The sequence below is a fragment of the Hetaerina americana genome, unplaced genomic scaffold (genome assembly GCF_022747635.1).
Source record: "Hetaerina americana unplaced genomic scaffold, ioHetAmer1.1.p SCAF_10, whole genome shotgun sequence".
NCBI lineage: Eukaryota > Metazoa > Arthropoda > Insecta > Odonata > Calopterygidae > Hetaerina > Hetaerina americana.
The window spans coordinates 75,754,492-75,767,966 of NW_027286070.1; the positions used below are offsets into that span (position 1 = coordinate 75,754,492).

Consider the following 13,475-nt stretch of genomic DNA (forward strand, 5'->3'; position numbering starts at 1 on the left):
ATGTTTAAGAAATATATATATATATATATATATATATATATATATATATATATATATATATATATATATATATATATATAAAAAGAGAGTATAGGAGAAAGCAGCTGAATCATAGACTGCTACCAAACAAATTATTCTTAGCCAATCATGATGATAAGCTCTGGGTCAGTTGAAAAATTATAATTGCGTACAAAAATCTTTGCTAGCAAACAAAAATATCTCTTTCCAGTGCGATGAGATAACTGAATTAATAAAATTCTACTTGTTCTTACGTTATTGCAACAAAATAAATTGAATGACTAATTGCTTTTTCTAAAATCAATCATATTCTCAATAGATAGGCTCCAAGCTAAAAATGATCCTAATGCTGGACATTTTATAAATGAAAGACATTGATTGCACTGCAATATTTGTTTCAACTAAAAGTTAAACATGTTTTAAAATATTTTTATAATTTCAGGGTTGATGTGATGTACAAGCTCTCATAAGTGCATACATAGGTAGGTACCTATCTGAGAATTAGATATAATACTCCGCTCATCAATTTTCAATATTTAGAGGTGTCTAGAACATAAATAGGTATCTGAAAAACAATTTTCTGTTTTCAGTGTTTCTGAAGTATCTTGAACTGAGGACCAAGCTGGTTTAAGAGCATACGTTATAAGATGTTATTGTTACTCTATTGTTTCGTGCAATAGCACGATCATTTTCATCAACACTAATTGTTAGTTGAAATTATTTTATAACAAAGAGATTATACTCTTTTTCAAGGGAAATGGTTTATTATTTGACAAAAAATAATTGCTCGGAGAAATACATATACAATTTTTAGAAAGAAATTATAATGTTTGTTTCCATGTTCTAATATTAGTTATTATAGCTTTTGACCGGACACAAGTAAATTATTTGCTATTAAATGTGTTATCCATAATACAATTCATTCGTAAATGGGCGCAAATTAAACAGTACGAGACTGTCTCAACGAGATGGCAGCACAGAGCTGCCTTTTCATTTCGAATTCGATCATCGTCCCCCGAGCAGTTGCTTCCCCTCCTCCCCCTCACTTCCGCTCTTGCTTGAACGACGTTACGATATTGTCAGATGTTTCTAACAGTCTACCGGCAACCCGTCAACCGAAGGTTTCGGAAATGCACGTGATTTGAAATTAGTTCGAATGCTCTTAGATGATTAGTTTTCATAACGGAGGTTATGCCATTTCAGACTCCGACGTAGACATGAAATGCCTCCGTCTTTTTCGTTTAGTTGCTGGAACTGGTACCCGTCGACCTATGTTTTCGTTATTTTGAAAAGTTGTTGTGCTTTCATCGTGAACCATCCCTGGAAGACATCTTGCTGTGATTTATGTTGCTAAAAAGAATCTGGAATCCTTCTTGTTTATTTCAACCGTGCTCCTACGTTATTGTATATTATAGTAATCGTGCGAAGTAGTTATTTCACTGTGTATACAAAGGAATCGACGAAATAATGGCAGATGACGACTCGTCGGTGAGAGTGGCGGTTAGGTAAGTAGATTAAAAAAATATTTGGTATTGATAATAGTGCTCAAGAATTTGTTTTTGGCTACTTGAATTATTGGATTAAGTGTGTCATTATGATAACTCGCTGTGATATAGTTTCCGATTGAAGAAATGAAATCTGGTGATATGAAGAAATCGAATTAACGTACAAAGAAGCATGGTTTTCAGACACATTTGAAATGTTACTTTTAAGGAAAGAACTGTATATAAAGTTACTGCATTCGTGCGTGACAATGCCGGCATTCTTACGTGAAAGTAATTCAGCCCAATTAAGAAATAATATTCGTTTAGTCGCACATTTATTCCTCCATAATAATTTTTTCCGGTTTTGTGCAGTATTTTTAATTTTGGTAACAAATATCTGGTAAAATAGGTATGCATTTTCTTATTATTCGTTCTACAAATGAAATAAAAGTCGGTTCAATTTTTGAATGCGATAACCAATCGAAAAGGTTCGTTGCTAACTTGTGCTTGGGTTTAAATGGCTCGGTGATTAGTTTTGGAAATTTGTTTGTAATCGATGTTCCTTTGCCATAATCGGTGTCTTCTGTTAGGGTTTTTGGTTCCCTTACTGCCATGCTTCGCGAGTCAAGCGAAGTGAGTTTACGTTTCCGCAGTGTGTTCGAACTGCTTAATGGACTTCCTTCGCCAGTGCATTTAATCAAGAATTTAATGGAAATAATGTGTAGTTCATATAAATTTTAATTTTTCTTAAACTACATGTCGATTTCAATGTTTGATCATTTTCCATTTTGGTAACATATGCCTTGGATCTTAGGCCCAGTATTCCCTTAGCAATAATGCTGAATTTCCAGACCAAAGTAATGTAAGCATTCAAAATACTCGGTCTCATAAACCATCATTTCATTTTCGCAAACTTTTGAATGTTATCCTTCTCAAATATCGTGTATCTATCGTTTGCATCTGCATCGTCCCTTCTCTGTCTTGTCACAGCATCTAGTTCATCTGCTTCTGTTACAGAATTGTCGAAATTACCCAAGTGTGATTTTAATGATTAATAGAATTAACATGCCGTATTGCTACTGCCTCTTTATTTTTTTCATTGCAACATTACAACACAGGGTCCTCATTTACCAAACATTGCCAAGTTTGATGTATGGGCATAATTTGTTTTATATATATTCGAAGAGGTGAAGGGGTATAAGATTGATGAATATCCTATATTAGTATTCAGTAGTATTAACGTAGTCATCCAAAACAGTGTGTTGAATATTGTGCATTGCCATAAAGCGAACACTTGGTTGTCTTCTTTCAAATTCGATCTTGGTACTGAACTTTTAAAGAATCTTGCCTATCGTTTTAAATGCAAGTAATGAAATTTAATTTATCCGGTTTCCTCCTTAATTTAATCTCTGGTGCATTGGGATGGTTACCTAGGTCAGTGTTTCTCAATGTGTGCCCCGCCGACTTGTGCCGGGCCGCGAATCCGCGATCTGTTGTGAAATGCTTCGAAAGAAAAATGCTTAAGCCAGGTTTCTGTCAACCTTCCGAAGGAAGTTTATGTGGTACGTCGGACAGTTCGAGAAACACTGGTCAAGGTTCCTCATATTAATCGTTGTATTTTTTAATGGGCCAGGTTTCGATGTTGTGTATTCGTTCTTGGTGCTTGAGGCAGCATATGTACATGTACTTAATGGAAGAGGAATGGTGAGGTTTATTTCTCGTGCTCTAAGCGGTTTATTTTCGCCGTAGTAAGTGAACCCTTTGTATTTTCCATGCGTAGATATCGTCTTACCTCCCGGGAGGGCATGTGTGACTGACCTCTCATCTGGTCGATAGTTCTGCGCTTCTTGCTCTATGCCCAAATTGTCAAATTTCGAATCGTCGCGCGAATGTTACGCGGCAATGAATTTTCAAGTTTTCCTGTCGTTAGTTCATTATCACTAAGATATCTTTGCAGCCAAGAGTAGTTGTTCCGTCCGCAGTAGGACTTAGAACCCCGTTATGCAGCAGTTTCATTGTATAAAATTTACAATTCCACTGTAGTGGGATGCAAGTGATTGATGTAACCATCTCACGCCCACATTGGGCTACGTTGGGTAGGATGGGCCCAGTGCAACATATTAGATATCGAATAGTCATTTACAATACTCTCTCCTTCGTGGATCTAGTGAATGAATACTAATTATTTTGAGACTTAATTTATAGGATTTTTTAATGGCAACCACAATCGTATGCTTTCTACAACCCTTTTAAATTGTTCTTAGTTGTTTATTATGAGACCATGGAGTAAACTAGCCGTCTAGATACGCAATAGTAGTGATTTACTTTCAATTCTGTTTTGCTTACTGTTCCATGCATATTCAATATATATTTATGTTTAAATTTGATTATTTTATTAATGGTAGTGTATCGGCTAAGAGTAGGTTTTCGATGGCACGAAATATTGTATATCCTTTGACCATCAGTAGTTCATATGAAAATAACTCATTCTTTGCATATTTTCTTGCTTCCTTAATTCCATCTTTAATGCCTATTCTTTTTCTTCGCCTGCCTCGCTTGCATAGCTTTCTGTTACAGTCTTCAGCATCCCATTGTCTCTAAATATCTCAAGAATCCACTTCGAATTTCTCCCAAAATGAAAATTGTTTTCTTCGTAAGCAATGTTTTGCGTAAGAAATTGATATTATTTGGCGATGTCATTTATTTCCTGACCGTGGTGGTAGGTATGTGGCTTATGATCTGGAGTGACTCTTGGATGTTTCCTAATCATCGCCACCTTTCCGATCTCGCCCAATTATTTCTAATTCGGCATTTCATGTTTGAAGTCAGATTTTCTTTGGATTTCCCTCTCCCTCCACAAGTGCGTAAGCCAAGCATTCCGTCGAAATAAATTTCTGGGGGAACCTTGGAGTTGGCAGAACAGGCTTGCTTGCCTTCGCTCCTTCTTACTTGTTTCCACTTGCTTGCGAGGCACCTTAAATGGGCGACTCACTCCATTTAACTCCCGCCTTCGCCAGCTTCACGGCTCGCCGTTACCCGGCCTCCAGTCCCTTCCGCAGTTTCAAGTCTCGTTTCGTTACGCCTATATTATTGTGCGATTCGCGTAGCATTCGGTGCGCCTCTGGTTCGTCCTCTAGTTTCTCGTGTCGTGGCACTTGTCGAGGATTAGAGTTATAGATTATTCACTATCAATGTCCATTTCTCTCCCTAAAAGTCAACACAATGTGTTATCATGCCACGACAGCTTAAATAATAACCGTCGGAAATGTTCAAATACGTGGTCCATTTCGGCTCGACCCGAGTGCCGTATTTCCTGGCTTCCTGAAGGTACTCAATGGCAGGGTTCTTGTCTCCTCGATTAGCATCCGTCGACACCCTGGCATGACCCTAGCGCAAAATTACACAATCGTTGTTTCATTAGCTGTGCTTATCAGTACAGAGATAAAGTTTCGTGCGGTGTTTACTTGCTTATTCCACGCCGTTACACTAGATCCATAGTATTGTTGGTAAAGAGTTGACTTCATCAGGCGACATTTTGAATTTGGGTGGCCGTTGATCAAGAATATTTCGCGCTTTCTGAAATGATAATATTACTCTATTCTCGGGGGGGATCGAGATGGTGCGGGGGCTAACGTACTGGCTTCCCACCCTGAGGGCGCGGGTTCAAATCCCGGCGGTGTTGAATATTTTTCAGAGGTATCTCGATCCCTACTTGAGGTGCTTTGTGGAGGGCACTTTGAGTGAGTACGCCGTCCGTCGGATGGGACGTTAAACTGCGGACCCTTTGGCGCCTTTCGTAAAGAGCAGGCTAATGCCGACGCCGGGTTTCTCTCCACCCTTCATCCTTTCCTGTCCATCCCCTATGGCGCAAATGACCTTAGCTGTCGGTCGCCTCCCCTTAAAACTACTACTCTATTCTCGGGGAAGTAAGACACTAATATCAAGTTGTCCAAATGCGCATACGTGAATGCTCAGTGCCTAGTGAAAAGTTGTCAGCGTGCCAGTATTAATATCATGTGGGCGGTGGTGGACTTCAATGCAAGTTATAGAAATGTGTTTCTAATTTGTGCTCTCATTTTGCTCTCTGATTTTGCTTAGCGACTTAATGACGATGATTAGGAGTTCACCTTTCCGTGGATAAGTTGCGTTTGCGGGATATACTCGAGAAGTGGGAGGTGTCTTCAACCACCCGAGGTTTTGCTTTCTGTTTTGTTATTTTGACATTTATATCATGAACTTCTCTGAAGTATCGTTTCATTGGGAATACAAGTGTTGCAAATGTTTACCATTTTTGAGCTCATCATCACTATCATTGTGTATGGTGCATTTTCAAATAAATCTTTTTGTAATTTTCATGATCTTTCTGTTAGCAAGATGATTGCATTTATATATGAGCATGATCAGCATTAATCAGAAGGGAAACGTTTTATTGTCACTTTGTCCGGCCAAAAATGTATAGTTCATGAACTTGTGTCAGTCATTATGTGGCATCAGGTATCAGTTCTTACTTAATGTAATGAGAGTTTCGCTAAAATTTCATTGTTATCAAGTAGGATTTCTTATGGACAAATTTCTGAGAACTTATGCACCAAAACTCGAGGTGCTTCGGCGTACAGCATTATTTGGGAGTTATATTTTCAAAACTAATGATCACTAATATGAAAGTTTCTTGACCGAGAAAAATAACTTGCGATCGATCGATAGTAGTTTGTTATGGATCCTCGCAATAAATTTAATCTAGTCATGTGTAGATGAGTGTTATTAATAATTGATTTTGTCATTTCAATGATTTATTATAAATATTTTATATTTAATGTTCTTGTTTGGGTTTTTAAGAGTTGTGCCCAATTTTTGAATGTAGCATAAAATGAAGTCTATGACTTTTTCTAGCTGACTTGATGAGTGCCGGGATAACAAAAAGGCTAATCAGTCTTTCGCGAGGGAAAATTTTTATCGGTTAATAATAACGCCTCAGAAATTCATACGCATTCTTGCCTTCTTGGTTCTTTCGAAACACCACGACTAATTTCCACCTCGCGAGAGATTCTTAAGTTCCATTCTCAGATGTTTCGCCACGGTCACCAAAGCGTAATGACGGCAAGAGGCGTTCGGGTCGGTGCGCGTCTCCCCTCTTAACCACCCGGTTTTCTTGCTTTCGAGCAAAAAAAGTGAAATCCGAATCGCACGAGTCAAACCGTCGCCATGATCGAAAAAGGCCCATGGAGTGCCGAGTTATGCGGTGAAATCCAGCGTCTGATTGGTGGGGGTATATAGTTCACCAACCTGCACTTGGTGATATAGTGTGCCCATTGGTGATGGTTGCTACACCAGCGAATGAGAGTGACGGGCGAGAGTGTATTTTGCTGAGGAACATTGCAGTAGAGAAGAGATGGCCGTGGGGATGTTGAATGCCTAGGCTAATGGAAACAACTCCCATCTTCGGAACAGGTTCTCAATGATGACGGAGGGCTTCTCGTTGTCCGTGGGAGATGTAATACGCAGAAATAAATACGCAAATGCCGATTCGCGGTAGCCGCGTTATTTTGAATTTCCCCCCCCCCCCAACCAAACGGCCGGATGAATGGAGGGAGCGTGGACCTCACTCACTACGTCCTCTCGCTTGGTGCACGGGGCGGCGTGCCCTTCTCCGCATTGATCTTGGCGCACTCGATTCCCTTCCCTTCATTGTTCTCCCTCTCATTCGGTGCGTTGCGGCCGCTTTCACGAGAGGGGGAAATGGGGACCTCACTTTAACAAAATCCTCTCTCCCCTCGTTTCTCGCCCCTTTTCATTACTCTCACTCTCATCTCCTTCTCCCGTTTCCTCCCCATGTCCATTCATTAACCCTTTCTGCGAAGCATAGACTGGGCCATGATCCTGACTGGGCCTCTCTCTCCCGGCCTATCAAGCCCTTCAAGGACGCTTCCCTTCGCCGAACTCCCATCCTCTCCAGGCGACGACACCTTCCACAACTTCCCTTCGATCCTCGCCCTCACCGTTTGGACTCTGGCCAAAGACGTCTCGGAGACGGTCGGCGGGAGTGGGGGGGGATTAAATGCTTCCATCGCGACCGTCTCTGCTCTGTGTCGTTCCTCCGTCGCGGTTTAGGGGTTTTTGCCCCAAGCCGACCGACCCAACGTTGAGCCTTATAATTGAATTCCTCCGTGCCTCCTCGGATATTGCTCAAACAGCTTCAATTTTAATTCCCGTGTTGGCTCGAGGGCATTCATAATAGTGCCGAGGAAACATTGGCGCACACTATCAATATTAGTTTCTTTAAGACATTTTTTTTCTTGTTACGCTCATTTATTTTGCCCCACCATCGTGTCACTCGCGAGACTGGTGTCACTAGTGTCCAATTGACATGAGTTAACACTAGTGGGGCACATTTCGAGGCGTAGTAATTCGTCGAAAATAATTATGGACGGAAAAGGAGAACAATAGGAGGCCAAGGATGAATGACAAGTGATCGCTGAGGTTTGCGCGAGGAGCCATGAGGGGACGATGAATTTGGCAAGGTACAGGTTAGTCTGCTAACGGGGTAAGTGGCTGTTATTGGGTCGTTTGCATAAATGGTGACGACGTTGGTTTTGTATCCAATGCTTGTATTTTCTTTGTTGCTTCTAGAAAGTAGACGCCGACGGACGGAAGCACTCGGCGGTAAATGAAACTAGTCGAGGCTTATCATGGAGGAAATCGGGAGCTCTTGCTCGAGAGCCATCTACCTGATCTAAAAAGCTTTGCTTTTCTTCCGTGAGAGAACTTTATCCCCATCACATCATCATGGCTTGATGATCAATAGCATTCTGTAGCAGATCTCCGTCCCCTGCCGATCCCTAATAGCTCCTTGAAGCCATAATTTCCATTGACCTGCCTCTATTTAGTTCGTCCCAGTGATTCCTCCGTCATTCTTCCCTTCCTTCTTTCCTTACCGTATGATCTCCGGAGAGAACTTGCGATCAGAAAAATGAAGCATTGCGTCGACTTGAATCCCGCGAATGCTCGATTCGCGCGTCACTGCTTTCGATGCGCTTCCCGTGGTTTGCAAAATAGTTATCTCCACGAAGTGTGTGGAAGGTAGACATCTGCAAGCACTTCCGGAGCGCCGGATAAAAGGCCGAACTTCGATAGGTTTCCGGATCCGAAGAAAATTCATCGGCGTTTACGCCCGGAAGTGTAGGACCACGTGGGCTTCTCCGAAAACTCATTCATTCACTTGTCTCTTGTGTGTGTTTCAATTTTGGCATCGTTTGGGTTGTGATGATTATCGCCTCCGGGTAACACGTAAGTTAAATATGCGACTGCGATCTGGGAATATTATTCATGAGAATAATTGTGTAAAAATTCTCCTCCTCCTGCCCTTGATGAATTTGGAAGGATTCTTGTGGTCCATTTGGTTCTCTGCGGTGTTTTGCTATCGTGTTTCGAGTGCACTGCAGCAGCAGCAGCGGGATGGACCCTGCGTCTCTCTCCCTTCCCACATCCATCCCGCGCCGTCGAATCAAATGCGTGCAGTTTCCTGTTTATTTATTCACGTATCCATGCGCCGATTACTCTACGAATCGCTCACACATCGAAAGTGTTCGTGCGCCTTAGAATACAAGTGCGCCATGTTTGGGAGACTTCCGCTGACCATAAGACCGCATCCGAGGAAATTCCAGATCACCTTCCAATGCTTGAAGGTGACGCATGTCAGCAGTTTAACTCCATTGACATTCGAGTAATTCTCTTTCGGTCCGAACGTCATTGCCTCGTGGACGATATGTTGCGATTTATACATTAAGATGGTAGATTTTAATGAATTCAGCCTTTTCGTGTTTTCAATTAAATGCGGCATGCGTGGCTTAGAGGTCGGGGTGTCCATCATGTACGAGGCGCACCCAATCAGAAGGAAAATATATGATTCCCCATTGATTCCACGCCCTTAGGCATGTGACATTTTGCCTAGTTTCATGGCATCGCAAAGGTTGTCATTTACGTTTTGAGGAACAATGTTTCCGCTTTTTTTTCTGAGCGTTAGTCAAACCAAATGTATCCAGCTAATGCATCGCATTGAAAAATTTCTCGACTAAGACATTATCAGCGTTATTCTAGAAATTCGGGGTTTTTTCCGGGATGTTTTGCTGCCTCGCTTCTTAGTTTTCGAGACGCCTTTAGGGGGCCGCATTGCAGCTTGTGTGTGCAGGTCAGAAATGGTTTCAGCGGCGGCTTCTATTTATGTCTCGGAGACGTCCCGAGAATTAAGATGCAGAGCAGAGAAACTTTGGAAAACCTTGGATTGCAGGAACATTCAAAGCTCAATAAATGTTAATTAAATGAAGAATGCAATATATCTTTCCACTGTCTTTTATTCATTTAATTGAAATGAATTTCCACAAAGTTGAGCCGGAAACAATTGAATACTCAATAAATGTCTTTAAATAAGACGAAAATGAATGTATGTAACTACCGTGTGACGATCATGCATGAGTTCTTGGCGGTTATGCCATTCCATTTTGTGCATATGCGATAGATGTCTCTTAGTAGATATGTTTGGCGTGTGAGGTGTTGAGGTAATTTCGTATTGCAATTGCTTTCAGCTTAAACAGGCTTCGGATGTCAATATTGCTCGGAAAAAACGTTCTTGTCACATCTAACTAAACAATGCCATTGATACGTTAAAGAAACTTCGGATCCACCGGAAGTCGATCTTATGCTTACATTTTGCCGGTTGTTCTTCGTTTGCGTTGATCTTTTTTATGGGTTTCCCAAGTGTACTTCATTCACGTATTGATACATTATTCTCTTCGCATTTTTACCCTTGTTAATGTTATCTTTCAATTCTCGATCTTTCATTATTCCTGGATAGTGATCCTATCGACTTTGTTTGTCACGAACGAAGGAAAACAAATGGAAATTTAAATTTTGACGGAGCCAAGCTATTAGTAATTTTGGTGGGGTCATTTCTTGTGGTGTGGTGAATACAGTGCAGTTTTTTGTGTATTGCTCACATTTATTTAAGTCGACTAATAGTGTATTTAAATGTCCTGGAAGTAATGAGCTCTCCTATTCCGGCTGTGGCCTGTGGAGGACCGAGGCCACAGGAAAAAAGTGACAACACCCCGCGGAATAAATGCCACGAGGAAGAAACACAACCCAAATAAGACTTCGCGTGTTATTTTGGCTTTGGAAGTTTTATTTATTATTTTTAAAGCCACCCTGACGGTGGCAGACCGTATCTCCTTTCCCCCGGTGGACCTCGATTCCCGAGGGATATTTTCGCGATTGATTTTTTTGGGGTAATGGCGAACACTTTCTCAGAGCTTGGTGAGATAAGATATAAGCGGCGTGAGATGGTGACGATGAATGAGAACAGTCCTGCGTTGTTCTGTGGCCTATATTGCGCCACCCCTCGATCACTCTTTGATGAATTTCAGTCATTTGAACCCGCCATCGGATTTCCGTAGATTCACTAACTGTGGGCGACTGCTTACGACATTCGTTTCCTTCTGTCTTAGTACTAGCACTAAAATGTGAACGGGAGATGTCGGAAGAAGGATCCCTGCGGTTATCGCCGGAGTTGACGAGGAGTGAGAGGTTCGTTGTTACATTTTTCCCTAGCTGTCGCGGAATAATCCAGTATCGGTTATGCGCATCAGGACCTAGGAATGATACAAAGTGGAAAATTAGTTTATGGCTGTCTTCCGGGATTTAGTTTTTGTTCCCTCTGACGAACCAGCAATGGCAATCGGATGGCTGAGACTATTAGTCTCCTCTAGGGGTTTCTCTTCTGAATGGCTGAATCAAATCACTGAATCTTACGACGTGGCGCGGTACATTCGCAATGTCTCAGATCTAGGTGTAAGGCTATTCAAGCGATAACATGGCATGTTTTCCCAGTCTCCAGTGAGCATGGTTGCTCGACGCTGGTGAGCCAGTCTTCTACAATATCTGGTTGGTGATGGCGAAAGTGGAATAAAGATTTATCTTATGAGTTACGCGCCTTGGAAGGCGTCTTCGGGGACCTCTCGCAAGGTCTTCATCACGGCCAATTGGTTCTCTTATAAGGACGAAAAATGGATTCCTTTCAGGGCTGCCTTAATCCGAGGGAACAAAAAGAAGTCGGCTAGGGCGACGTCACGACTATTCCAGGAACTCGTAGCGTGTTGTCGTGATGGAGTTGCCAGGTAGCGGAGATGTCTTTTCTATCGTCCTGATGACCCTTCTTCGGAGTCTTTCCTTCACATCCATGTAGTAGGCAGCGCTAACTGTCTGACCTTGAGGAACAAGCTCTTTATGGATAACGTATTTACTGTCGAAAAAGGCAATGATAATTGTTTTCATTTTTGATTTGCTCATTTCTGCCTCTTTTGGCTTGGTCGGTGTGCCACTCCGAGCTTTGGCTTTTGGTGTCTGGGTCGTATTTAAAAACCCAGGTGTCATCACCAGTGATATTTGTTCAAATAATCAGGTTCATTTTCCCCACGTTTCAAAAGTTCACTTGTAATTTCCGCGCGGTTGGTCTTTTGGTCGTCCCGCTACACTTTGTGCGTGAGGTTGGCGCTCTCTTTCCTCATCGCTAAATCTTCAGTAACAATGCGGAACACGACAGTAGACGACGATGCTCAGTTCATCGGCAACCATCGTGATACTCAATCGACGGTCCAAGTCCAACAATTTTCGAACACTAGACACATTGTTAATTGGTTTTACTGTTTGACGGCCGCCTAGAGCGTTGTTCATCATGAACCTCTTCCCTCTGCCCTCCTTCTAAAGCCTTTAACCACCTCGAATCTTGTGATCGGGACAGAGCAGAGTCCCCAAAGTAAGCCTCAAGAGTCATTTTGCAAGGCAAACGATATTTTGATACGCTGAAATTGTCGCATTGAAATGCATAATAGCGGATGACTCCGTCAAAAGTTACTGTCGTGGCATATCCCGCAGTTTCTTTGGAATTTGTCTAAGGTATAAACAACCAAAATGTTTAAAAGTTGGCTTTAACCTCGTGGAGTGTGGCGCGTCGCGCACGACTACGAATGCCTGTGACATTGTATGTTTATGCGGTGTTTCGTCACAACATCTTGTTCCTTTAAAAGCCCCCACAATTTCAGAGTTAAAGAGGACGCCTCGATAGTAAACTGGCTAAAGCACTCGACCGGACGTTGAGGGATCCGGGTTCGCATCCCGGTCGAGGCGAATGGATTTTACATTCTGAAATTGTTTCATTGTAATGCAAATTTAGCGGATGACCCCGTCAAAAGTTAATGTCGCGGCATCTCTCGCAGTTTCTTTGGAATTCCTCTAGGGATTTTTTCAGTTTAGCACGGAACTTAGTGATATTTTTAGCCTAGGTAGTGTCAAAACATTATTTAGCCTAGTTGATGTCATTTTACTGGCTAAATGCTTTAGGTTTTACAGTTTATATATCAATTACACCACCGTTTTGTACTAAATTTAATATTCTGAGATATAATCAAACTATCCCTTCTCGAGCATTTTTTTCATGCACAACCTTTTTATCGGAGACGAAAAAAGAAAACGAGGGGCTTCCCTCTAAATAGCTCTAATTATGGGAGCCCCATTCATCTATTGTCTCTCTGGAATATTTCCATGCAAATGACCCGATCGATTTGTGCCTGCATATGAAGTGCAGTGTGTAAACAATGATGGGGGACGGAGTTCACGTGTGGGAGAGCATAAGATAAGATGATAAGCTCAAACGTCAAGGTTGAAGAACTCCGGCCAATGAAGTGAAGCGAATCGTTTCCTCTAACTTTTCCGTTCCAGGTTGGTCCATTCATCCTCTCTAAATGAGCAAGTGTGGCGTTTAATTTGGAATTCTAAATTAAGGTTTGAAGGCGTATTGTCAATGATTTAACTGTCGAGAGTGATCAGAGATAGTTTCTGGAAAAGAGGTTAAGTCTTGGGGAATTCTGCGATAGTTTGGTCACCATGTTATTTTACTAAATCAATATTATTTTGCTCGTTGTCCTA

The 13,475-nt window shown here is 41.7% G+C and overlaps 1 protein-coding gene across 1 annotated transcript in view; it reads left to right on the plus strand.

The window, feature by feature from the left end:
• The first annotated feature begins 1,124 nt into the window (after positions 1-1,124).
• Positions 1,125-13,475, plus strand: part of Klp31E (kinesin-like protein 31E) — a 139,071-nt gene continuing 126,720 nt past the window's right edge. The window contains exon 1 of the mRNA XM_071598912.1: positions 1,125-1,523. Coding sequence (XP_071455013.1) covers positions 1,486-1,523 — 38 coding nt within the window. The 5' untranslated portion in view covers positions 1,125-1,485. The remainder of the gene's footprint in view (positions 1,524-13,475) is intronic.